Below are 24943 nucleotides of genomic sequence, written 5' to 3'. Positions count from 1 at the left end.
TGTTGGGAACTTCTTCAACATGAGGACAGTCAGCATTGTAGGCTTTGGGACAAGAAAGATGCCCAGGGCATGGTGGGCCATGCCTGTGGTCCCAGAATTCCGGAGGCTGAGGCAGGGGGAACACCGGAAATTTGAGGCCAGCCTGGATTACACGGTGAGACCCTGTCTCAAAAAAAAAAAGAAAGATGCCTAGGACTCAGGGTCCCCATGTGCACAGTGGGGTCCCCAATGAGCAAGTGCGGAGGTCTCCAGGTTGCAAGAGATGTTAGTGAGCCAGGCGCGCTTCCCCTCCGCCCTGGCCACCTAGGGCAGCTGCAGGACCCACAGGCAGTGGTCACCCTGCCCTGGGGCTGCAGGTGGGAGGGGCAGGGGCGGTGTTGCATTCCAGTGTCCCCAGGGGATGAGCCCGCAGCCCCGAATTAATGGTGTTAGGAGGGTGGAAACTTGTCCCTTGTGCCTGTAATCCCAGCTACCTAGGAGGCTGAGGCGGGAGGATCAAAAGTTCAAACTCAGGGCTGGGGATGTAGCTCAGTGGTTTCGCCGCCTGCTGCGCAAGCGCAAGGACCCGAGTTCGATCCCCGGTACCAAAAAATAAAAAATAAAATAAAAAGGGCCGGGGATTTAGCTCAGTGGTTTCGCTGCCTGCTGCGCAAGCGCAAGGATCCTAGTTCGATCCCCGGGACCAAAACAAAGAAAGAAAAGAAAGTTCAAGCTCAGCCTGGGAAACGCAGTGACTGTGAGACCATTTCTAAATAAAAATTAAGAAAGGGCTGGAGCTGCAGCTCGTGGAAGCCCGGGGTCCGTCCCGGGTACCGGTGTTACCTGAACTTTTGCGACCTGACCTCGCTCCATCAACCAGGTCCAGTCCCGAGTGAAGTCCCTGCTGAGCTGCCCAGCGCACAGCCCCTCCTCCGACCCAAGTCGAGACCTCGGGCACCCGGCTGGCCTGTCCCGCTGTCTTGCCCCGGGCCCGGGGGGACGGGCACCGTTCGGCAGAGCCGTCACAGGAGGCGCGAGGAGGCCACTCAGGTGCCGCCCGTGCGCCCCGGACAGACAAGAACCGACCGCTCGCAGCAGCTGCCAGAGGCCCTGCGGGTTTATTTCTTACAACCAAGCGGGACAAAAACCCCGCGGTGTCAAACGCCGAGCAGGCCGCTGGCGACACCGACCGGGAAAGCCCGCGAGTCACGTGGCGGCCGCCAGGGGGCGCACGACAAGGACGAGCACTCGGCGCTCCCTGGAGCGACCCCGCCGAACGCGGACCGGACCCGGACCGAAGCAGTCGGCCGGGCGCAGCTGGAGGCCCCCAGACCCCCGCAGGGACAGCGCAGGACCGGGAGCGCGGCCGGGGCGGGGCGGGGCGCGGTGCTTCGTGTCCAGGGCGCAGGGTGCTCGGCGCGCAGCTACTGCAGCCTGCGCGAGGGCCGGAGCGGGGTTCCTAAGGCACAGCGGGGAGGCCGGGCCAGTCCAGGCCGAGGGAGCCACCCACCCACCAGGATCATGAGGGAGAGAGGGGACGGGGAGACGGGGGCCGCGACCCGGTGGGAGGCGCGGCGGCGTTCGGGTCCCAGTCCGCTGCAGGGCAGGTGGGGAGCCACGGTCAAGCCCCGCTCACGCCCAGACCAGGCGGCCCACGCACGCGCACTCCAGCCGTTGGAGGGGGCGGCTCTGTTCGTCGTCAGCGGTCCGCGCACGCGCCTTGGTCGTTCTCGCAGGTCAGAGCGCGAAGGCGCCCGAGCAGATCTGCGCGTGCACCGCCTCGTCCAGCGGCAGGTAATGGCCCTGCTTCAGGTCCAGGAAGAACAGCCGGTCCGAGGTCTGGCGCAGGTCGAAGCCCTCGCGCTGCAGCCGGGTCTTCTGGATCTTGAAGGTGCCTGTGGGGAGGGGTGGGGAGGGCGGGCTGAGCAGGGAGCTTCGGGGACCTCGGCCAGCACGTGTCCCCCAGGCCGCCAGCCGGGTCTCCTGTCCCTGGGACAGAGGCCCCGACCGCCCCATCACCCGCGGTCCCGATTCCGGGTAGCAGGGTCGTGCCTCGAGCCGGGGTCAGAGGTCAGCAGCCCACAGGGGCCCGCACTGGCTCCGCGAATGTGTCAATAAAGCTTTATTGGCACCGGGCCATTCTCGCGGCTCACTCCTTGCCCTGGCCGCCCTTTCGCGGTGAGGGGCCCAGAGACTGTCCGCACATTGTCTCCCACCCGGGGTAGGTGCTTGTGGAATGGTCTTGAGAAAAAACGCTAAGGGTTATGGGTTTGCAGGGTGAAATAAGGTGGGTGTATGTGCGCTGGACTTGGGAAGGTAATTTTGAGGGTTTTGTTTGCAGTACTAGGGATTGAACTCAAGGCCTTCACACACTGAGCTATGCCCTCTTCTTTTTTAAATTTTTTTAAAATTTTGAGATAGGGCCTCATTAAATTGCTAAGTTGCCCAAGCTGAGCTCGACCTTTGGATCCTCCTGCCTCTGCCTCCCAGTGTGCTGTGCGACAGTAATTTTTAAAAACAAAACTTCAAGCATACCAACCATCCAATTTAAAAAAAAAAAAAATTTGTCTCAAAATGAAGTGTTTTCTCAACAAAGGGCATTATGGACAAAGTTGATAGACTCAAGAATCAGAAAAAGGGATGGGGGTGGGGCTCTGTGATGAGCGCTTGCCTAGCATGTGGGGGCCCTGGGTTCTGTCCCCTGCAGGCAGAAGGAAAACAGGCTTATGGCGTCTGAAACTGGAAAGGACTTAACACTTAAATACTAGGAGGAACTCCCCAAATCAGAAAGAAAAAGGAGCCGGGCGTAGTGCCGCACGCCTGGCATCCCAGCACTCCGGGGAGCTGAGGCAGGAAGACTGCAAACTCCAGCCCAGCCTGGGCAATTTAGCGACTTAGCCAGACCCTGCCTCAAAATACAGAATACAAGAAGGTCAGGGGATGGAGCTCAGTGTGCGGCTCTGGGTTCAGTCCTCAGTATTGCAAAAAAGAAAGTAAAGCGATGTGAATGCAGTGGTGGGCGAAAGACACAGGGAGCTTGCAGAGGCGGGGAACAGAAGCGCCGGACCCCGGAAGCTACCAGAAAAACGCAGATGAAAACAGCGCCCCCCTCAGGACGGGCGGGGTGGAGCAGGCTTGGAGCTGCGTGATGAATACCGAGGTTGCGGGCCGGGGCCGCACCTGTGGTGTCCACCTGCGGCAGCAGACGCAGGAAAATGGGCCGCGCGTAGGGCGCCAGCACCTTCTGCAGCTCCTGGTACATGCAGTTGGGGTCCAGCTGGCCGTGGGGGTCCGCGATGGCTGCCATGCCCGCTCGGCCCTCCACTCCTGGGGAGACAGGGCCGGCTGAGAACCCGCCCCGGCCTGGGACAGCGCGGCTCTACACCCCGCACTCCGCAGAAAGGACGCTGCCCCTGCCGTCCGCCATGCACGGGTGTGCGGGTTTTGCACTGCGCAGTGGCAGTCCTGTACCTCCGAGTCTCTGGCTGGGCCCGCCGGGACTGCCGTCCCCAGGGTCACCCCCCGGGACCCCAGCTTGCCTGGCACGGCCACGCCGTACACGGCCACGTCCAGCTGGCCCAGCAGGCGGCTCAGCACGCCTTCCACCTCGGTGGCGGACACGTTCTCCCCACGCCAGCGGAAGGTGTCCCCGCTGCGGTCGCGGAAGTACATGTAGCCCAGCTCATCCATCACCAGCACGTCGCCTGCGGTGAGCGGGGTGAGACGCATGGGGAGCCGGAGCCCCACCCCCACCCCCGGCCGCTGCGCACCTGAGAGGTAGGCGCTGTCGCCCTTGCGGAAGACGCTGTGCGCGATCTTCTTGCTCGTGGCGCTCTCACTCACGTAGCCGTCGAAGCGGCGCAGCGGGTCCTGCTGGTTGATCTGGCCCACGAGGAGGCCGGGCTCCCCTGGGGAGGGGGCGATGCGGATGAGCGGGCGGGCTGCGGGCGTGGGGCCACACGGGAACTGGGACGGGGCGGCCCTCACCGGGCTGGCACGGGATGCAGAGGCCGCGCGCGTCGCGCAGCAGCTCCATGGTGTCCTCGTTGACCTTCACCAGCCGGATGGGGTACACGTGCGTCAGGATGCGGCTGTTGAAGCCGCAGGAGCCGACCTGGGGCAGAGGGCAGGGTCGACCAGTGCGGCCGGCGTGGGGCCTCCCGGCCGGGGGACCCCAGCAAGCAGCAAGCGCCTGAGCCCGAGCCCGGGACCTGCAGATTCAGATGCAGGAGGTCGGCTGCACCCCTCCCACGCTCCCAGCCCCGAAGACCCCCCCCCCCCGCAGTGGCTGTCACTTCCTGCCCCACAAGCCCTGCACGGCTGGCCACATTACCCTCTCTGGTTCATGGGGCCTCCCAGGAGCCGTGTGGGACACCAGCAGGTTTTGTTTCGGAGGTGATGGTGGCCGCAGTACTGGGGGCTGAACCCGGGACCCTTCGCACTGATCTCCACCCTCAGCTCTTTACACTTTTTGAGACAGGGTCTGGCTAAGTCACTGAGTCGCCAGGCTGGGCTGGAACTTTCGATCTTCCTGCCTCGGCCTCCCATGGAGCTAGGATCACGGGTGTGCGCCCCGGGCCTGTTTTTGCCTCCTGCCCAATGCCAGCGGCCCCGCCCCTCCTCCGACCCGTTTGCAGAGATGCTTGCTTAGCCGGCTTGGCACGCGCTCGTCACCTGACCCTGGGTCCCCGGCTTCGACCCCGCACCTTGCCGTCCATGTTGGCGATGCTGCAGTTGCACTCCGTGGCGCCGTAGAACTCCCCGATCTGCTGCACCCCGAAGCGCCGTGCGAACTCCTCCCAGATGGCAGGGCGCAGCCCGTTGCCCATGGCCAAGCGCACCTGGTGCCGCCCCTCGGCCTCGCGCACCGGCTGCCGCAGCAGGTAGCGGCAGATCTCGCCGATGTACTGCACCACCTGCGGCACAGGCGCGCTGCACCTCCCCGCGGGCCACGGCCCTCCCGTGGGGCTCGGCCCCGCCCCAGTGTCCCGTGCTCATCGCCGGCTGCTGCATGATCGTGCTCCCCGCCTTGCAGAGAGGAACTCAGGCTCACGGAGGGCACCCGAGCGGGTGACAGGGGTCAGGGGCAGAACCTCACTGGAACCACCATGGACAGAGCGCCCACGGCCACCGGCCGCCCACCCAGGTCAGCACAGCCCAGGGCGTCTCCAGGAGCGGCCTCGCGACGCAGCCAGCCCGGCCATCGAGACTGAGACTGCCCTAAACCCGGGTGCATGGAGCCAGGCAGGCACTGTGGGAAGCTGAGGCAGGAGGATTGCAAGTTCTAGCCCAGGCCAGAAACCTTGGCGATTTAGCGAGAGTCTGTCTCAAAATGAAAATGAAAAAGGCTTGGGGATGTAGCTCTGCGTGAAGGCCCTGGGTTCCGTCCCCAGCAATGCAAATAGCACAGCAGCCAGGCGGCATCCCCACCCTGAGCCATGAGGCGTGATGCGGCTCAGGCCCCGCCCCTGGGCGTCCTGGGCGAACGCGGCCTCCGGCGCTGGCCCCGTAGCGCCCAGTGCCCACGCACGCTCTCTCACGCTGTGGCAGGGGATCCCTCTCCTCCAGAGCCGCAGAGGCTGACTGGGCCCGAGATGACGTCCGCACAGTGCAAGGCCGAGCCCATCAGACCCCCACACAGCAGCCGCTCCGCGGGGGCTGCACTCAAAGCTGCTCAAACACTGAGACTGAGCCAGGCGGCAGCACACAGCAGTAACCGCAGCCGCTCGGGGGCAGCCTGGGCAGCCTGGGCACCTTGGGGAGACCCTGTCTTGAGATTTAAAGATAAACGGGCTGCGGTGCAGCTCAGTGCTGGGCGTTTGCAGGCCTGCGTGGGGCCTCGGGCTCCAGCCTAGTGCTAACAAGGGCAGGCGAGTGAGCGAGCGAGTGGGCAGTTGGCACTGGTGACTCAACCAGGGCGAGTCATGGCCTGGGGGCTCTGGGCGGTGTCTGGACACATCCGTAACTGTCACGACTGTGGCCACAGGGTGGCACAGGCACCTAGCAGCTGGACCCCGACCGTGAGGGCACATGCACCGCCCTGAGTGCAGCATCCAGAGTTTTGTCCCTGTGACGGGGAAGTGTGGCGCAGCAGTCTGTCCTGAGCCTGCGCTCCCCGGGGATTCCAAGGAAAGCTGAGCCTCGCAGGCCACGTCCTCAGACCACAGCCAGGACTCCACACTCAGAACCAGCCCCGAGACAAGGACCGCACCAGGCCTGACTGCTCACCTGCCCTGCCAGCCCTGAAGCTCCAGCCCCGCCTGTGCCCCTTTCCTGTACCAGCCCAAAGCCGGCATCATCCCCTCTAAGACACTCTTGTGCTTTTATGGCACTGGGGATTGAGCCAGGGCCTCTGCACTCACCTACATTCCAGCCTTTTCTATTTTGTATTTTGAGACAGGGTCTTGCTAAGTCACTAAGCAGCCTCCCAGGTGGTTCAAACTTGACCCTCCTGCCTCAGCCTCCCAGAGCCTACGTGACTCCCGTGGGCACGTCAGACGGCGGGGCTGGGGGAGCACAGCTCCACCAGTGGCTGCAGTGGAGGCCCAAGTTCTGGCCTGCAAAACTGCAGGGCCCTGCTGAGACAACTTCCAGCTGAAGTCAGGGTGACCCCAATTCAATTCTTCGCTCGGAATCGGCTTCCCTTACTAACCTGGGGGGTTGCTGGTTAATTATGACCCAGTCCTGGTCCCTGTTTTTTTCTCCTGCACAATGGGTGCCTCCCTTCCATACCTGCCTGCAACACCTGCTGTGGCCGGCTGCCTCACACGCACCCTGCTGTCCTCCTTCCGCGCCTGTAATCAGTGAATGCTGGAAGTCTTCGGTGTCTTTTGGTTTTGTTGCCCAGAGCAGCTTAGACCACCCCAGACTGCTTTCCCTTAAGTCTGTGTCTGTCTTTTGTTCTCTGGCGCTTGCATCGCACTGCCTTGCGGGAGATGGAGACCTACGGCTGGGGCTCTGCACACCAGAGGGCTTGAAGACACATCCCACTTGCCCAGTCTCAGCTTGCAGTGTGCGCACGATCACCGCGGTCCCCTTCCTGCCCTGAACCACCACTCTGCCCCTGCATGGCGAGCTGGGACGGGAGCCCCGATCCAAGGCTCTTCCCCTAAAGCTCCGGGGACAGACATGTCCAACAGAGCAACACCCGGAACCGGGCCTCTGCCCACGCTGACCACACCCAGGACCCTGCCACTGTGCCTGCCGTGCAGCTGGGAGGATATGCCCCAGCGGAAAAGCAGCCCCGCTCAACCTCACGAGTGGCGCCTGATGCCAGAGGCCCAGGGCAGGGGAGTCCAGACCAGGGAGCAGGTCAGTGGCTGCCAGGGGCTGGGGAGCAACAGCTCCTGGACACTTGGCACGGCCTTCTTTAGGCCACAGGATTTCCCAAGACTAATGTGCCAGCCTCGTGAATGTAGTAAACTGCTCACTTCTGCTGTCCCTGGGTGCTGGGGCTGGAACCCGGCACTTGGCTGGCCGGGCAGGCAGCTCTTGCCTAGAGGTGCTGCAGGGCCCCAGAGCATGCCCAGGGCAGCCACCTCCTGCTCTGCCACGGCCGGGCCCCTCTCTACTCCTTTCCCAGCGCAGGTCCTACTGGAGGAGACGCCCGACTTTCTCAATTTTTCCCCCTTTTTTATCCTAGTGCTGGAGCCCAGGCCTCCCCTCCGCGGCACCCAGCTGTTCTGTGTCCACCAGGGAACGGTGGCAGCCACAGCGGCGGCAGCCTGCCTTGCCTCCACCTGGGAGCCCCTCCCTGGAGCTGGCTGCACCTGGCCTCAGTCCTGGAAGCCCTGGCCTCCCCAGCAGAGAAGGCCGCAGCGGGCAGGGCACCCTGGGCTGGATCCTGGCTGCACCAGAGCCTCAGTGTCCCCACCTGCAAAGTGGACGCGACGCCTGTGGCCACTGTGGAGATTGCCACGCGTTTACACGCAAGGCTGTCCAGCCCAGGACCAGTCAGTGTCCAGGCGCAGTGGCTGCTTTTCCTGTCCCCGCCCGCCCGGACAGCCCTGTCCAAGTATCCAGCGCGAGAGGGGGCAGAGCAGGCCCCGGGGGGGCAGGGGTGGGGCGGGCGGGGCCTGACCGTGCAGTTGTACTTGACGCAGTCCTCCCAGAAGCGGCTGGCGGAGAACTTCTTGCGCAGCACCACCGTGAGCCCGTAGATGATGCACTGCCCCACGCCCATGATGTTGCCTGCGGAGGGTGGGCGGCTTGGGACCGATCCTGTCTCCGTCCCTGTCCCCGCCCCGCGCCCCGGCCCCGCGGTACCTGCCGAGTGGTACAAGGGCAGGCAGTCATACAGCACATCCGCCTGGCGCATGCTGTAGGAGTGGTGGCCGAAGGCTGCGATGCGGTAGTACCTGGGGCAGGAGAGACAGGGGACGCCTGCCAGGTCCCTGGGGCGGGTCCAGGGCACAGAGCGTGCAAAGGTCCTGGAGCCAGAGGGGGCGGGCTCAGGCCCGGAAGCCCACTGAGGTGGGGGCGGTTTGGGTGGTGCTGAGCCAGTTGAGGGACAGGTCCTACTGATGTCGTGATGGAGCCACCCACAGACCCCAGGAGTCCCTGGGGTCACCCCGGACCTCACCTGCTGTGCACCACAATGGCGGCCTTGGGCAGCCCCGTGGTCCCCGACGTGTAGATGTAGAAGAGGCGATCTGCAGAGATGTGGGCGTTGGGGACGGGCTGGACGGCACCGGCCGGGCAGTGGCGAAGGGTCCCCCACTCACCGTCCATGCCCTTGCCCGGGGCCGGGGCCAGGGGTGCGGGGCAGGCCTCCTTCAGCATGGCATCCAGCAGCTGGCTGTCGGGCAGCAGGCTGTCCGGCCCCAGGGCTCCGGTGCAGAACTTCAGCAGGCTCTTCCCCAGCTGCGCGCTCACCTCGGCCACCGCTGCGGCCACACGGGTGTCGTGTGGGCACTCGGCCGGCCAGACGCCCCTGTCCCAAGGCCCCATGCAGTCTCCCCACGCCGGGTGCTGCAGGGTGTCCCGGAAGGACCCATTCTGTGCTTTTTCTCAGGTTGGGGACTGAACCCAGGGCCTCGCACTGAGCCGCACCCTTGGCCCGTTTTATGCTGACATAGGATCTGGCGAAGTTGTTCGGGCTGGGGTTGAACTTGGGACCCTCCTGAGTAGCAGGGACGATGGGCACCCCGTGTTGGGGGGCCCCTTGTGAGGCCTGGGCGCACCGCCTCCCTGCGCAGGGCCTCACCCGCTGACATCTCCGCGCCGTAGACGAGCGCCTTGGCCCCCGAGGTGCCCAGGCAGAAGGCCAGGGGCTCGCGGCGCAGGTTGACGTTGAGCAGTGCGGCCACCACGCCCGCCTTGGCCAGGCCCAGCCACAGCCCCACGAACTCAGGCCGGCCCTCCAGGAAGACGGCCACCACGTCGCCCGGCGCGAAGCCCAGCCGGCGGAAGAGCTCGGCCACGGCGCCGGAGTAGGCGTCCAGCTGCGCGAAGGTCCAGCACACGCCGTTGCCCGCGTCCACCAGCGCCAGGCGCTCGGGCTGCCGCCGCGCCACCTCCTGGAAGATGGCCGGGATGGTGTGGCCCGAGCGCCGGTGCCGCCGCAGCTCCAGGCGCACGCGGATCAGAACCGAGAGGCCGCTGCGGAGGCAACAGGCCTGTCACCGCGGTCCGCAGCCCCACAGCCCACTGGAGGCGGCCAGGCAAGGGCAGGGCACAGGCATCCGCCAGCTGCTGGGCCGCCACAGGCAAATTACAGGTGCCCGGGCTGCCCAGCCGCCACCGTCTGTCCCCGGACGTGCGCTGCCCTGGTGGCACCGCAGGAGTGGCCACTGAGGCGCATGCGCACCATCGCCCGGGCGCTCAGACGGGAAGCATCCCCGAGTGCGCCTGGCCCAGGGCGGGCCAGCTCCCAGCTGTGGGGCCAGGGGACACTGCTGCTGTGGGGCAGTGCCAGGCCAGGAGGCCAGTGGGTGGGAACAGGGCCGTCCCCAACAGCCAGGGGACACACCGGCCCGGCACAGTGGCAGGAGGACCGCACTGGCGCCCCACCCACCCTCCACCGCCCCTCTTCAGCCTGTTCTGGCTACCAGCCCGCCACCCCTTCAGCGTCAAAAGCATTGCCAAATCCGTCCTTGGAGCCAGGTGAGGTGGCACGCTCCTGGGATCCCAGCACTCCGGGAGGCTGAGGCGGGAGGACGGCAAGGCTGAGTTTAGCCTGGGCAACTCAGCGATTTAGAAAGACCCTGTCTCAAAATAAAAGATGAAAGGGCTGCCTGGGGAGGTGCAACAGCCCTGCGTTCCATCTCCAGCCCTGAAAAAAGTCCACTCTGTGTCCGCCAGGCCGCACTCCCCATGCCAGGCAGCTCTGAGGGCAGAGCCATCCACAGAGCCACCAGCCCCACCTCAGGGGCTCACAGTTCTCTGGGAGGGAGACGAGCAAATCTGTGGCCTTCCTGCCTCAGCCTCCTGAGTGGGGAGGGGCAGGGGTGGGTCTCTGGGGCCCTGGTTGCCGTGGGGACTGAGGCCCATGGAGCTCAGTCGCAGTGTACACACAGACACATGCATACACACACAAGAGCAGCACCACATGCCGCCTGTGCCGGCTCCAGCCTCCCCCCTGCATCCTCTGGGCTGAGTAGAGCCAGAAGCCCACAGGTACCAGGTGGCCCTCTCCTCCCTCCCAAACTGGGCGTCCACTGTGAGCCAGGCCCTAGGACGGAGTTGCTTCCCCTCCACCCTCTGCAGCCACACTGCCTTCTTCCTGCTCCCTGACCATGCCCAGCATGCGCAGCCCCAGGACCTTTGCATGGGCTGCACCTGCACCCACCATCACTGTCTGCAGCTGCCCAGGCTTGCTTCACCATCACCTTCCCGGTGGCCGTTCCTGGGTCCCCACAGGGCCCTCACCTGTCACTGCTCTACTCTCCTTCCCCACACACTCACTGCCTTGTCCCGCCTGTGTCTCCATGCTGGCCCTGGGCAGGCAGATGCACCTTGTGCCTCTGCCTTCAGCCCTGGGAGAAGCAGTGGAGGGGACAACGTCCCCTGGTCCCTTGTCCCACAGGGCCCTCCTGCCCTTCCTCCTGCATCCGGGATGTGGCCTGACCCTGGGCGTCCCAGCCTGCAGAAGCAAGAATAACCCCCTCTGCGTCAGTTCCCCGCCTCTGGCGCCAAAGGGCTAAGGGCAGCATTGGCACCCCTTCTGTGGGAGGAAATTTGCCATCATAAAACTTTTTATGACTAGGGGTCAAACCTAGGATTTTCACTCTGAGCTGCATCCCCAGCCCATTTTATTTTATTTTGAAATAAATTGTCAAAATAAAATTTATTGCCAGGGATTTAGCTCAGTGGTTTTGTTGCCTGCTGCACAAGTGCAAGAACCCGAGTTCAATCCCTGGTACAAAAAATAAATAAAATAAAATTTATTTTTAAAAATGAGATAAAGTGTCTAGCTAAATTGCCCAGGCTGACCTCAAACTTGCCACCTGCCTGCCTCAGCCTCCTGAGTGGCTGGGATTCCAGGCACACAGCACCGTGTCTGGCTCCATATTTTTTATTAATTTTCAAATATTCTTAAAAATTGGTATGGTAGCAGGCTCACGTAATCCCAGGGCTGTGGGAGGCTGAGGCAGGAGCATCACAAGTTCGAGCCCAGCCTGGGTGACTTAGGGTAAGACCCTGTCTCAGAAAATAAAGAGAAGAAGGGCTGGGGATTTAGCTCAGTGGCTCCAGCAACTGCCTCGCAAGCACAAAGTCCTGAGTTCGATCTCTGGTACCAAAAAAAAAAAAAAAAAGATGTTCCCTAAAGAACAATCCTACCATCCTCCATTCATTTGGGCCAGGGGTTTAGCTCAGTGGTTCCGGCGCCTGCCTCACAAGTGCAAGGTCCCGAGTTCAATCCCTGGTACCAAAAAAATTTTTTAAAAAATAAAAAGAAGGGCTGGAGGTTTAGCTCAGTGGCTCCAGCACCTGCCTGCAAAGTGCAAGGTCCTGAGTTCGATCTCCAGTTCCGGAAAAAAATTAAAAATAAAAAGAGGCTTGGGATGCGGCTCAGTGCAAAGGCCCTGAGGGCTGCCAAGGAGTAGAGAGAAGGAGGGAGAAAGAAAGAGGCCTTGCTCTGCAGCAGGCAGGCACGTGATCACCCATTACCAAGCGGCCTGAAGGACGCGGCCTGTGGGTCCTTGGACGGGGGGGGGGGGGGTGACCCGGGCTGAGCTGTGCCGCCCTGGCTGTGCCCAGTACCACGCAAAAGGGGGGGGGGCAGCCGGAGCCCCAGAAGCTGAGTGAGAGGGGGCGGGGTGGAGCGGGGCGGGGCCTGCGCACAGGAGCTGGGGCCTCCAGGTTTGAGGTTGGGCCAGAAAACGCGGACACTGACCAGGAGTGGTGCTGCCCTCTAGGCTACACCCGAAATGGGGAGAGCAAGACCCTTCCCCGGGGATGAGAGATGGGTGTGGACCTTCTGAGCACCGGGCCTGGGGTGCCGCCACATTCCCCCAAGCTCTGCGGGCCTCTCTGAGAGTGCAAAGGGGAACCGGGTGCGCTGGTGCACACCCACAGTTGTAGGTACTAACTGAGGAGGGGTGATGCCCCCACCCCCATTCATAGGGGAGACCACCCAGGAGCCAGGCGCAGCGGCCCACACCTGTAGTCCCAGCTACTCCGGAGGCTGAGGCGGGACAATCACAATGAGTTCAAGCCCAACCTGGGCTGCACAGCAAGACCCTGTCTCAAAAACCCCAAAAACAAAAAAAAGAAAATGAAAAATGGCCTCCACTTGTGCAGGAAGCTGCCACCCTAGACCTCTGGACCCAGGCAAGGGCCAAGGAAGGAAACAGAAGAATCTTCAGACAGAGAGAAGCACAAAAGAGTGAGCTCCCCACAGATTCTTCCAGAAGCCGCCAAGCCTGGCTCCAGCAAACGGGGAGGAGATCAAAGGGGAGGCTCCTGAGGGTGCAGGGCCGAGGGGAACCGATGCCATGCACAGAGAAGGGAGAGAGGCTGGGCCAGGGCCTGAGCCGGACGGGTGGGCTGCACGGTGGCCACGGCGCATGGATGGGCCGATGTGTGAGCAGAGAGGCTGCCGTGGAGTCTGGCCTTCCGTGAAGACAGACAGGAGAAAACTGACGGCACTGGGCACGCGCCCACTCCAGGGAAACGCAGAGCTGTGCAGGGCGGCAGGGACCAGCGAGGACTGTCTGGCTCCATGCAGTGCAGCCCAGCCCCAGCCCCAGACGCAGCGATGTGCAGACTCACCAAAACTCGCCACAGCCTCGGGATCACGCTCCGAGCCGCACTTGGGTTGCTGTTGGACACGTGGGGGAAAACCTGGGGGTGCTGTAGCAAGTGCCCTGTTCACAGTGCAGAAGTGCTGTGGTTTTCTTTTCTGCAATTTTGTGTTTTTCACATTTGCGATGGGGAGGTAGAAGCACCACTCAGCACGGGCCGCACCTGCAGCCTGCACGTGGGCTCTCCTCAAAGAGTCCAGACGGCTTTTAATATTTTCAGAATATGTTGGATCTCAGGTAACCAAGCCACAGAAAGCAAAATCACAAAGGGGGATACTACTGCATTACTGAAATAAGTACTCCAGCCAGGGATTTAGCTCAGTGGTTCCAGTGCCTGCCTCGCAAGCGCAAGGTCCCAAGTTCGATCCCCGGTACCAAAAAAGAAAAAAAAAAAAGGTACTCCAGGTGGGGTAGCACTCTGGGAGGCTGAGGCAGGAGGATCAAACACTTGAGCCCAATCTGGGCAACATAATGACTGGTGAGACCCTCTCTCAAAATGAAAAAATAAAATGCTGCGGGTGGAGCTCAGGGCAAAGGTCTCGGGTTCCATCCACAATACCATAGATTTAATAATTAAATGTTTAAAACAGTAAGTAAAAGCGTCCAACATTGAAAGCTGCATGTTTCTGCATCCACCCGTGGCCAGGGCCAGGCAGTTCTTTCTCGGTGCTGCCTCAGGCAGGATCTGGGCCAGAGCCCCCTACAGTGAGCTGTAGGATGAACGCTGGGCCCCATCGCAAGAACCTCACCCATCACTCAACAGTAACACAGTGGCCAGGGCGGTCACCTCGAAAAGGAGGACGCACAAAGGGCCACCTCAGAGGAGGCGTGGGCTCTGGGCCAGCAAGGGGCTCTGGCCACCAAGCTGCTGACCACGAGCCTGCAGCCACCAGCGCATTTCACACCGGCTGTGTGCCTGTCCCTGCTCTGGGGGCTTCCCAAGAGTGACCCAGATCAGTGGCCGAGGACAGCCCCAGAGAGGCCGCCAGCGAGGGCAGTGGCCACAGGAAGCAGACCCTCCTGCAAGTCTGTCTTTCATCAGGACCTCAGCCAGCAGGAGGAAGCGAGCCCCGCTGAACACCGGCCAGGGCTGTCCCCCCCTGCCCTCCTGTCCTCCGCCGGCCACAGGCAGTGGATTCCAGAGCTGGGTCCCAGCCACAGGCCCGGGCGCCACCCTGGGCAGCAGCCCAAGCCACCCCCTTCCTGTGCACAAAGAGACCACTGTCTGCAGCCCTCCCAGGGCCTCCACTTGTCCTGCTCCTTTCATCCTGCGTCCTGGGACTGCAGCAGGGGGAAGTCAACAAGAGCTTAGACCGGGATGGGGATTGGGTTTCCCACAGCAGAGAGGGCGGCTGGAGAGGACAGGGTGGGCATGCACAGATCTGCTGAACCTGTGTCTAAATTCAGCACAGAAGCCCAGCAGGGCATGGTGGTGCAGGTCGGAATGCAGGACTCCAGGAAGCTGAGGCAGGAGGATTGTAAATCTAAGCCCAGCCTGGGCAACTTAGTGACTCAGCAAGATCCTGTCTCAAAATAGTCTGGGGATGTAGCTCAGTGTGGGCACTCTGGGTTCCATCCCCAGTAGCACAAACAAACCAACAAACCAACAAACCAACCAATTCACTGCACAGTGGCCAAGAGCACACTCAGGAGCCCCTTCCTGGCTGTGTTTCCAGGCAACTGACCTCACTCTGTGCCTTTCTCCACCTGCAAGGTGGGGTTAGTAGGCATTTCTTCTTGGATTCTTTTTGCAGCACTGGGGAGGGAACCCAGGGCCTCACACACGCTAGGTAAGAGCTCACCCCTGGGCTATATCCACAGCTGTGGTTTTGGGGTTTTTCTTTCTTTAGGTTTTTTTTTTCTTTCTTATTTGAGACAAAGTCTCACTACATTGACAGGCTGACTTCAAATTTGCAATCCTCCTGCCTCAACCTCCCCAGTAGCTGGGATGACAGGTGTGCATCACCACGCCTAGCTAATGTCGCCTCCTTCCAGGGCTGTGTAAAAAACGCCCGGTACCAGGGAGGTCTGTGTAAGCTACGTTAGTTACCAGAGCTGTTGTCGCCAGATGGGAGCCACAGCCTTTTTATTACCTAACCTCAGAGGAGCACAGGGAGCTCTCTTCCTTCCTTTTCTTTTTTCTTCCTGTCTCTCTCTCTCTTTCTCTCTCTCTCTCTTTTTCTCTCTCTCTCTCTCTTTCTCTCTCTCTTTCTCTCTCTCTCTCTCTCTCTCTCTCTCTCTCTCTCTCTCTCTCTCTCTCTCTCTCTCTCTCTCTCTTTCCTCCTTTCTTTGCTGGTTATTAAACCCAGGGCCTTGTGCATGGTAGGCAAGGACTCTCTACTGAGCTATACCCTCAGCCCTTTTATTTTATTTCTTTAATTTTGAGGTCCATTCTCCCTAAGTTTCCCAGGCTGGGCTCAAACTTGTGATGTTCCTGTTTCAGCCTCCTGAGTAGCTGGGATGCCAGATGTGAACCCTGCGCCCAGCCATCCCACCCCTTGTATTCTCTTTACTGGAACATGGGAGGGGACCACCAAGCAAAAGGCACAGGGGCAGGGCCCAGGGCCACCTCCCAGGGTGCCCCACAGCGGAGCCATGTCAGGGACGCAGAGGGGGCCAGAGGCAGAGCTGGGGTGCAGGGTGAGGGCTAGGTGGGCACAGGGGTAGACAAGGCGCGCACGTCTCCCACGCCTGCCGCACGCCAAGCCACAGTGGCACCAGGGAGGACGTGACCTCTACCTGTGCCCAGGGCTGCAGTGTAGGGGGGTGCTAAAGAGTGTGACAGCAGAGCACCAATGACACGAATGACCAAGACCAGCAGGGGCCACGCCGCCTGCCCTGCCACTTGTCACAACATCGCAAGCCACACACATGACACCCTGGGTGTGCTGGCTTCAGGATGAGGAGAGAGGCGCTGCACATCGGGGGGTTGTGGGGGCTTCTCGAGGCCTCACCTGTGAAAGCTCCTCACAGCGTGGCAGGTGCTCATAAGTGGTGGCTGTTCTGTCACAAAGGGGTGACAGAGACAGTGTCTGGGGAGGGCTCTCAGGGGAGGTGACGCTGAGACAGAAAGTGAAGAGCAGAGGAAACCTAATCCAGGCAGAGGAACCATGAGTGCAAAGGCCCTGGGGCTGGACTGAGGCTGTGCACATTTAGTTGGAAAAGGGACGGGGTGGGAGGGGGGGGTTAGGGACATGGGCGGGAATGTTCTAGGACTTGCTCAGGAGTACTGTCTAGATTCCGAGGACACCATGGAGCTACGGAGGGCACTGAGCCAGAAAATCCAACAGATGCTCCCTGAAAGGTGCCACCAGGTGTCACCAGACAGAAAAGGCCCCAAACACCCAGTGGCCCTATGGAGGTGGGAGTAGGGGGCAGGCACAGGCACGGGGGGATGGTAGGGCCTTGGGCGCCAGCTGGCAGAGGAGCAACTGTACCAGGTGGGCTTTCTTGCAGCAGGGGACACCGCAGCTGAAAGGGGGAATCTGTGGGGCACTGGCTCCAAGGCAGGGACCTCACAGGCTCACAGTGGAAGCAGGCACAGCGCTGTCCCCAAGGCCACGCCTCCAGGACCTGAGCACACCCAGGAGCCAGCTTCATACTCTGCCTGGCCTTCCTCAGTCCAGAGACACTGATGCATCAGGGTGACAGTCACAGGCCTGGAGTGGCCATCAAGGTCTACACATCAGAAAGACCCCCAGGAAGAGGGATGGGTTTTATAAAGCCCAGTCTGCAGGGGACCCCGCCAGCTCTGCAACTCCCCTCCCTCTCTGTGAATCTCGGTTTCTTCATCCTTAAAGTGGGTACAGCAGCCGCACCCCCTGGGAAGACTGGCCCTGCGCACGAAGGTACCACTGCCCCTGCTGACTCCCGAACTCACTCCGGAAACCCCAGGGAGGCCTGCTTCAGCCGGAAGGGTCTCGAGCAGCTCCCTAACCAAGGCCCAGAGACTCCCAGAGGCCTCCAGGCACACACGGACTCTGGTCCACACACGGGTGACACCAGATCCCTCCAGAGAACCCAGGCTCCACAGACACCCAAGTCCTGGAACACAGGGGCCCACACACACCCTGGGCCACCCCCAAAGCTCACACAGACTCCAGACTCTCAACGCAGCCTAGTTGTGCAGGAACCTGTAGGGCACCTGGGGAAGCACCCCACCTTTAGACACCCCCAGAGGCTCCCACAGCCCCCCACTCCTAAGGGGGACCAAGATGCTGGGGTTCCCCAGAGAGCCCTGACACCTGAGGAGCCCCCAGGGACCTACCAGAGTCCCCACAGCCCCGCCGAGACCCCAGGCCCTCCCAGCTTCCAAATCACCCCAGCTCCCAAATCACCCCAGCTCCCTGGGACATTATCAGCTCCCCTGAGGCCCCGAGGTTGCCCCCTGGGTCCCCCAAAGTCTCCAAGGCACCCACCAAAGCCCGGAACACTTGCAACCTACAGGGACTCCCGGCCTGTCAACTGCAGTCCCCCAGCCCCTAGCCCATCACCCCTTCCGGCCCGGCCTCGCCCCCCCAGCCCCTAAAACCCGACCCTCAGGACCACCAGGGTGACCTGCGCCCCAGTCGGCCCGAACGACACTCACAAGAGGTCACGCCTGGCCGTCAGGCAGACGATGCGCAGGAAGCGCCAGCCGCCGCTGCCCACGTAGACGCCGAACGCCGCCACTGTGCTCCAGGTCCACGGCAGGCCCAGCAACCAGAACAGCGCCAGCGAGGCCACCGAGGCCGGACCCGCGCCCAGGAACCGCATCCTGCGGGGACGCGAGCGCTGGAATCGGACGGCACCGCGGGCGCCCGGTCGCCCAGCCCAGGCCTGGTTCCGCCCGCCTCGCCGCTGCCGGCCCCGCCCCGCCACTCGGATCCAGGCTCCGACCCCTAGGCCTTAACCTGAGCAAGTTTACTCCGGGCAAGGCCCCGCCCCCAGGCCTGGGATTGGCCTTGTCCTGGAGAGACTCCATCCCCAGCCCGGTGCCCCGCCTCTATGCTAATCATTCTAATAGGAACCTCCCCCGGCCTATTTGCATACGTCAGTCATTGCCAGCCCCAGCCCCCAAGATTTGACCGAGGGGATAAAGCGCCACCCCACGGCTCAGCTCTGAAAACGCGGGCTCCACCTCGTTCCCGACGACAGCACCGGGCCCTACTCAGTCACTCGTCCAGGCCATGTGCCTCCCTCTGTCCTCTGTCCCCCAATCCACCTCCACGACCACACCCGCCCAGTCTCAAGTCGGCCCCTGGCTCTCGCCGCTCCCTGGACCCCGCCCCCTGGCAAGGCCTACAGCTCCGCCCACAAACGCCAGTCTCCAAGTGGAACCCCACCCCTTGAGCGGCTCTCCCCTTCTGAGCTAGGCCACGCCCCCAATCCCTGGTGGATCAAGTTAGCTCCAGGCGGAGGCGCAGTCGCCACCCCAGAAGGAGCGCAGCGCTCCTGCCTCGCAGCCTCAGCCCCGCCTCCTACCTGTGTCGCCCTTAGCACCTCTTCCCGCACTGCGAAGCCGATCCCCTTCCGGAGGCCGCGACCATAAAGAGCACCCACCCGGGGCCAGAGAGCCGACAGCCAACGAGACCCGGGGCTAGAACGTCCCGCGAGGAAGACCGCCGTCTCCAGGGCAACCAGGCCTCCGCAGCCTCCCGGGTGCGTGCGGAGGGAGCAAGTGGGTTCCGGAGAGGCGTGGCCCTGGGCGCAGACCCTAGAAGGCGCGCGAAGTCGCAGCCCACACCCACCGCCCGCTGGGGCTGGATTCGGCCCCGTCCTGTCCTGGAGCCAAGCCCCAAAGCCTTTCGGTCTTAAACACCCACTCAGCGGCCTGGGGAGCCTGAACTCACGCCCTAGGGGCCCCTGCGGCAGCTGGATCCGAACCCCACCTGTCTCCAACCTGTCAGCCCGGGCCCAGCCAGTGTCCATCCACAGCGCCGAGCCGCCAGCCAGCCAGCGGCCCCCAACCCCCCCGAGCAGGGGCTCGTCCTTCCCAGCATCTCAGGGTCCTGAGTGTCACCAGGGGCCCCAGAGCCCTCGGTCCAGGCCTCAGGACTGACCTGACCTGCGCGCTGCAGCCGCTCGGCTTGGACGCGCGGGCAGGAAGCTGAGTTGGCAGGAGGCCGAGGCAGGCAGGGCTCTGAGGCCGAGGCAGCGAGGGGCCCTCAAACCCAGCCGGAGCCGAGGGTCTCCTCTGCGGCTCTGTGCCCTCGGGGCCCTCCCAGGCCCTCCGCCCTGCTCACTCGGCCGGGCTCTGCCCGCTTGCTTGGCCGACCTTCCTTGTGCCTCCTTGGTGGGCGGCCAGGGCCAGCTCCCAGCGCCACTGGAGGACAGGGCTGGCGTCTCACCCCCACCCCAGCTGCCATTGGTCCCGCGCCGTGGGGGGCGGGGGACAGGCCCAGAGCCAGCCTGGCCTGTGCTGCCTCCTCAGGGTGGGGACTGGCCATGCCATCAGGAGCAGGACCGCTGCCTGCTTGTCCTGTGGCACTGTTGCGGCCACCCCACTTTTCAGTAAAGAAACTGAGGACAGAGCCAGGTGCAGCAGCCAACCAGGCCTTTGAACCCGGCACTCCAGGAGGCTGAGGCAGGAGAATGGTGAGTTCGAGCCCAGCCTGGGCAGCTTAGTGACTTAGTGAGATCCTCTCTTAAAATGACAAACATTTTTCAAAAGGGCTGGGGTGAAGGTCCTGGGTTCAACCCTCAATACAGAAAGAAAGGAAGAGAGGCTGACAAGAACAGGCCCGGCAGCCAGTAGTTGGTCCCGAGAGCCTTCGTCTACAAATGCAGGCTGGGTCCTCCTCCTCTGCCTCTTCCCACTGACCCTCACCCACCCTTCTCCCTTCCCTTCTTCCAGAAACTGCTCACCCTTCCTTCCTCTCTCCCCTCCAGCTTATGGGGTTTACTAAGCCCCCACCAGCACCGAATCCAATTCACCCCCAGCTCTCCGTCCTCCACCCCAGAATCAGAAAGCCTTTAAAGCCCAGCTTTTTTCTTTCTCCTTTATTTTGGGGTGTGGGGAAGTTGGTTTTTGAGACAGGGTTTCACTGTGTGGCCCAGGCTGGCCCCGGACTTGTGGTGATGCCTGCCTTGACTTCCCAAGTGCTGGGTCACAGCAGTGTGTGTATTTTAAGAAAGACACAATGCCCAGTTCCAGGGCCTGGCTGAACTCGGGTGGAGCTGTTGCCTAGTGAGCATCGGCTCAGGTTCAACCCCCAGGGCCCTCGCACCTGTGAGTGTGAGGGGTGCCGCTGGGCATAGGGTGTACACCCTCAGTGCACACCCAGCTACTTGGGAGCCTGAGGCAGGAGGAGCACAGGCCACAGACCAGCCTGGGCAACATAGTGAGACCCCATCTCAAAGTTAGAAATAGAAAGAATTCCCAACTGTAGGTGTAACCATCCCCACGGATCTCAGACAAGGGACCAAAGTCCAGGACAGCAGACAGAGCTCAGGCTCCAGGACAAACCAGGTGCCCCTCTCAGGTAGGGTGGCCTTGGTCCCCTGCCCACCGGGTGCCTGGGTGGCCTGTGACTCATGATGCCCTTAGCTTCCTGAGTGCCAGGATTCAGTTTTACCAGTGGCCACAGCTTCGGGGTCCCCAACTATGGGCAGCACTGAAATAAATCCCAAGGCCATTACAGGGCCTCACTAGCGGATGGGAGCGCTGCCTGGGGCGACAATTCTCCATCAGAGTCCCTCGTCCTCAGCAGTCCAGACTGGAGTGTTCTGGGTCGTGGTGACAGAGCTATCGCCCAAGCGGCTGGCCCTCGGGCTGCCTCTCCGCAAGCCCACTTCAAAGGGCCACCTGAAGGAGGCTGCAGCCGGGCCCCTCCTGCCCCCCTGGTCCCAGTGTCTCCCGGCCACCTGGCTGTGCCCAAAGCCTCCTGTCTCTGCCTTTCGTTCCCAGGGCCGACCTCTCTGTCACTCAATCGGCCTCAGTCTGTCTCCTCTGCTCCCTGTCCTCTCCCTCTCTGTCTGTATCCTTGCTACTGAACCTAGGGCTTTTGCAGTGAGCTAACAACACCAAACCTTTATTCGTTCCTTTGTATTCCGAGACAAGGCAATCCTCCTGCCTCAGCCTCCCCAGTGCTGGGATTACAGGCGTCACCACCACACCAGTTGTTCTGTCTCTTATTAAGGACCCTTGTCATTGGATTTAAGACTCACCCCGATATTCCTGGGGGTCTGATCTGGAGACCCTTAGCTAAAGGACACCTGCAAAGATGGATTTCCCAAAGCAGGTCCCGCCACAGGTTCTGGAGGTCGGGGCATGGACTCATCTTTTAGGGGGCCGCCGTTCACCCTAAGGGGTTAGCGCTGTCGTCTGCCAGAGAGGGACGGATCGCACCTCGTTCTGCGGCCGTCTTGTGTCTCACGCGGCGGTTGCTGCTGCCCTCTGGTGGACGGACTGGGGGACCACGAACCGTCCAGTTAGGGCGCCGACGGCAAACAGCCCAACCCAGCTCCACGGTGGGGAGCGCGGTGGACGGCAGCCGAGGTCCAGCTCTGCCGAGGCCTCCGCAGCCGGCTCCTGCAAGGCTCAGGGCTTCCCGGCGGCGTGGGTGAAACGGCACCCCGAGCAGGGCACCCGCGGGTTCTGGCTACCCCCCAGAGAGGTTCTCTGTACCTGAGATCACAGTTGGCCCCGGGGCTGCGGGCCGAGGAGCGCAAGGGTGTGGGGAAAAAAGTTGGCCGGAAGTGTGGTGGATCCCCGTCGACCCAGCACCATGGGAGGACCTGAAGCAGGAGGACCGCAAATCTGAGCCCAACCTGGGCTATTTAGCAAGACCGTCTCAGGACGAAAATAAAAGGGCTGCGGATGTGGCCCGGGGTGAAGGCCCTGGGCTCCAGCCCCACCCCGGGGAATCTGCACTGCCTGCCCTCCATCCTCCATCCCTGGACAACACTGCATAGCCACTCCTCAGGCAGCGCTCACACCCTACCAGGTTCCAGGCCCCCGTGGAGGACTTAAAGACAGGGGTGGGGGTGGGGGGTGCTTAGGTTTCACGCAGATCCTGCCCCAGTTTACCGAAGAGATGTGACGGCTGCGATTTAGGGACCCAAGGGGTCCGGTGTCCAGGGATACCATGGGATGTCAGTATTTCGCCCAATACCTTTTTTTTTCTTTTTTTGAAACAAGGTCTCGCTACGTAGCCCAGGCTGGCCTGGAACTCGTGGCGATCCTCCTGCCTCAGCCTCCTGCGTGCTGGGGCCACCACGCGAGGGCGCTCCAGTGCGTCTCTGTGACCCACGGGCAGCACCCACAGGCCTCCCTGGGCCCCAGATCCAGGTCAGGGCCCGGATTAGTGGTCCTAAGCTGGCTTCGCGGCGGCCGGGCCATGGCGTCCCTGTTCTCCGGCCGCGTCCTGATCCGCAACAGCAGCGAGCAGGACTTGCTGGAGACGGAGGCCGAGCACGGCCGCCGGCTGGAGAACAGGCTGGTGCTGCTGTTCTTCGGCGCGGGGTGCTGCGCGCGGTGCCGGGCCTTCGCGCCTGCGCTGCGCGACTTCTTCGTGCGCCTCACGGACGAGTTCCACGTGGTGCGCGCCGCGCAGCTGGCCCTGGTGTACGTGTCGCAGGACGCCACGGCGGAGCAGCAGGCCCTGTTCCTCAGGGACATGCCCGAGCGGTGCCTGTTCCTGCCCTTCGAGGACGACCTGCGGAGGTGAGGGCCCGCCTGCGGGAGGCCGAGGCAGGAGGAGCGCAAGGTGGAGCCCAGCTGGGGCGATTTGGCAAGACCCCATCTGGACGGAGGGGCTGGGTGCAGGGTGCAGCGCGGGGCTCGCAGAGGCGCGGGGGGCGCTGTCGCCGTCGTCACTGGCCCGCCCCGCCCCGCCCCCAGGGACCTGGGCCGCCGCTTCTGCGTGCAGCACCTGCCGGCCGTCGTGGTGCTCAAGCCCGACGGGGACGTGCTCACGCGCGATGCGGCCGACGAGATCCAGCGCCTGGGCCGCGCCTGCTTTGCTAACTGGCAAGAGGCGGCGGAGGTCTTGGACCGCAGCTTCCTGCCGCCCGAGGACCTGGACGAGCCCCCGCCTGGACGAGCCCCCGCCACGCAGCCTGACCAAGCCGCTGCGGCTCTGCAAGTATCGCGTGGACCGGGCGCCCAGGAGTGGGCGGGGCCTGAGGGGCGGGCCCGGGGAGGAGGGCGGGGTCGAGGCGCTCTTCTGACCTGTCCCTGGACTGCTGGCGGGGGGCGGAGCCCCTGAGGCGGGGGCGGAGCTGGGAGGAGGGCGGGACCCTCACAGGATCCAGGACGGGGCGTGCTCCGTGGGACAGGGGCGGGGCCCAGGAGCCGTTGCGACCCCTCACTGAATGCCTGGGAGGGGTGGGGCCCGTGGGCGGGGCGCAGGTGGGGACTAGACACGTGTTGAGTGTGGGTCCGAGGGCGGGGCGAGGAAGGGTCGGGCGGGTTCCATTCTAGCCTCTCAAAGGATGGCCAGCTGGGGGCGGGCGAAGCGAAAGGACTGTCCCGAAGGCCCGGGGCAGGAGGCGGGCACTTACGAGGTTGCCGGTGGGCGAGCCGGTGGGCGTGGAAGGCGGGAGACGGGACAGGCATCTCATTCCTGATCGCCTCCACGCCCGGCCACCCGGAGACACCGAGGCTCACGATGGCTTTCAGCTTTGCCGCTCAGGACTCAGGTGGCGCCTCTGTGACAACAGCTCTGCGTGCTCCGTACCTAGGGCCCGGCAGCTCCGAGCACCGCCTAAGGGACCACGCTTTTACTCATCCTTCAGGAAGCAGTCAGCACAGGGGAGCGCCAGCGCGTTCCCGAGGGTGCCGGCCTGTCCCGGTCCTGGCCTTCTCCAAGCCTCACTCCTTGATCCGTGATCTGTCACAGCCACCTCGCCCTTCTGCTTACTCCCCACTGTTGGGCGGGAATGAGAAAAGCGCAAAAGTCAGCAGTGAAGCGGTGTTTGGTGCCGCACGCCTGTCAACCCAGCACTCTGGCAGGCTAAGGCAGGAGGATCACACGTTTGAGCCTAGCCTGGGTAACTTAGGCACTTAGAGAGACCCTGTCTCAAAATAAAAAATGAAAATGAAAAAAAGAGCTTGTGATTGTAACTCAGGGGGAATCCACAGTTCTATCCACACAACAAACAATAAAAGAACAACCTGCTTCCTATGGCTCAACAACAAAAGAGCTAATCCGATGCTAAAGTGGACCAAGGACTGCTTTCTAACTAGCAGTTGGCAGGAGCTGGGCTGGGTGGGATGAAAGTTAAGGGGGAGGGGTCTCCTTTCGGGGTGTTGAAAATATTCTGGGACTACAGAGAGGTGATGGTGTCACGCGGTCAATGTACTGAGATCCACGGAACGTTTTGCAAATTTCACCTCAAGTTTTTGTTGTTGGATTTTTGAGACAGGCTCTGGGTATGTAGCCCAGGCTGGCCTCGAATTCATTGCGATCCTCCTGCCTCAGCTTCCCGAGTGCTGGGATTACAGGCCTGCACCACCCTGCCTGACCTCACCTCAAAATTTCAAGGTTAAAAATAACATTTAATAAAGCGCCTTGGGAAGAACAGGTTGTGGGTTGGGAGGAGTCCCGGTGGGCCTCTAGGGGGAGGCATGCACTGCTCAGAGCCTTGAAGGAGGTAGACAGAGGGGACATCCAGTAAGTCAGTGTCCGCGGGTTGAGTGAAATAAATAGAAAAAGAATTATTTACAATTTTGTCATATCTTTTTTAGCCCTGTACTAGGGTTGAGCACAGGGACCTCGCGCTGAGCTCCATCC

The 24943-nt window shown here is 62.3% G+C and overlaps 2 protein-coding genes across 7 annotated transcripts; one reads left to right on the top strand and one right to left on the bottom strand.

Moving 5' to 3' along the window:
* Positions 1 to 1078: 1078 nt before the first annotated feature.
* Slc27a1 (solute carrier family 27 member 1) lies at positions 1079 to 19494 on the bottom strand. 6 transcript variants are annotated; one of them, XR_015447593.1, is made up of 13 exons: positions 18119 to 18225; positions 17815 to 17982; positions 9185 to 9579; positions 8703 to 8864; positions 8561 to 8630; positions 8245 to 8336; positions 8060 to 8169; positions 4686 to 4895; positions 3967 to 4093; positions 3750 to 3887; positions 3519 to 3631; positions 3160 to 3306; positions 1079 to 1874 (listed from the first exon to the last, which is right to left on the bottom strand). XR_015447593.1 is itself a non-coding variant. In XM_013068677.3 (13 exons), the coding sequence occupies exons 2-13, from the start codon at positions 17979 to 17981 to the stop codon at positions 1717 to 1719; spliced, it is 1941 nt and encodes a 646-aa protein (XP_012924131.1). In that variant the 5' UTR covers position 17982; positions 19268 to 19494; the 3' UTR covers positions 1079 to 1716. The 6 variants fall into 6 exon arrangements, 5 of the variants coding, with proteins under 5 accessions (XP_012924131.1, XP_012924128.1, XP_012924130.1 ...); XM_013068677.3 differs by lacking the exon at positions 18119 to 18225 and adding an exon at positions 19268 to 19494 and having other exon boundaries at positions 3519 to 3683; XM_013068674.3 differs by lacking the exon at positions 18119 to 18225 and adding an exon at positions 18690 to 18849 and having other exon boundaries at positions 3519 to 3683.
* On the top strand, positions 19482 to 24867 carry Nxnl1 (nucleoredoxin like 1). The gene is given in 3 exon segments (XM_004873220.3): positions 19482 to 22872; positions 23050 to 23242; positions 23244 to 24867. Coding segments are annotated over 3 exon segments (906 nt in total). The 5' UTR covers positions 19482 to 22294; the 3' UTR covers positions 23379 to 24867.
* Positions 24868 to 24943: the final 76 nt, after the last annotated feature.

This window comes from Heterocephalus glaber, unplaced genomic scaffold (assembly GCF_053883595.1).
Source record: "Heterocephalus glaber isolate CG9 unplaced genomic scaffold, H.glaber_assembly_v1.0 deba00001761, whole genome shotgun sequence".
NCBI lineage: Eukaryota > Metazoa > Chordata > Mammalia > Rodentia > Bathyergidae > Heterocephalus > Heterocephalus glaber.
Note: the sequence above shows the minus strand (reverse complement) of the source record. Positions and strands in the feature narration are given on the sequence as shown.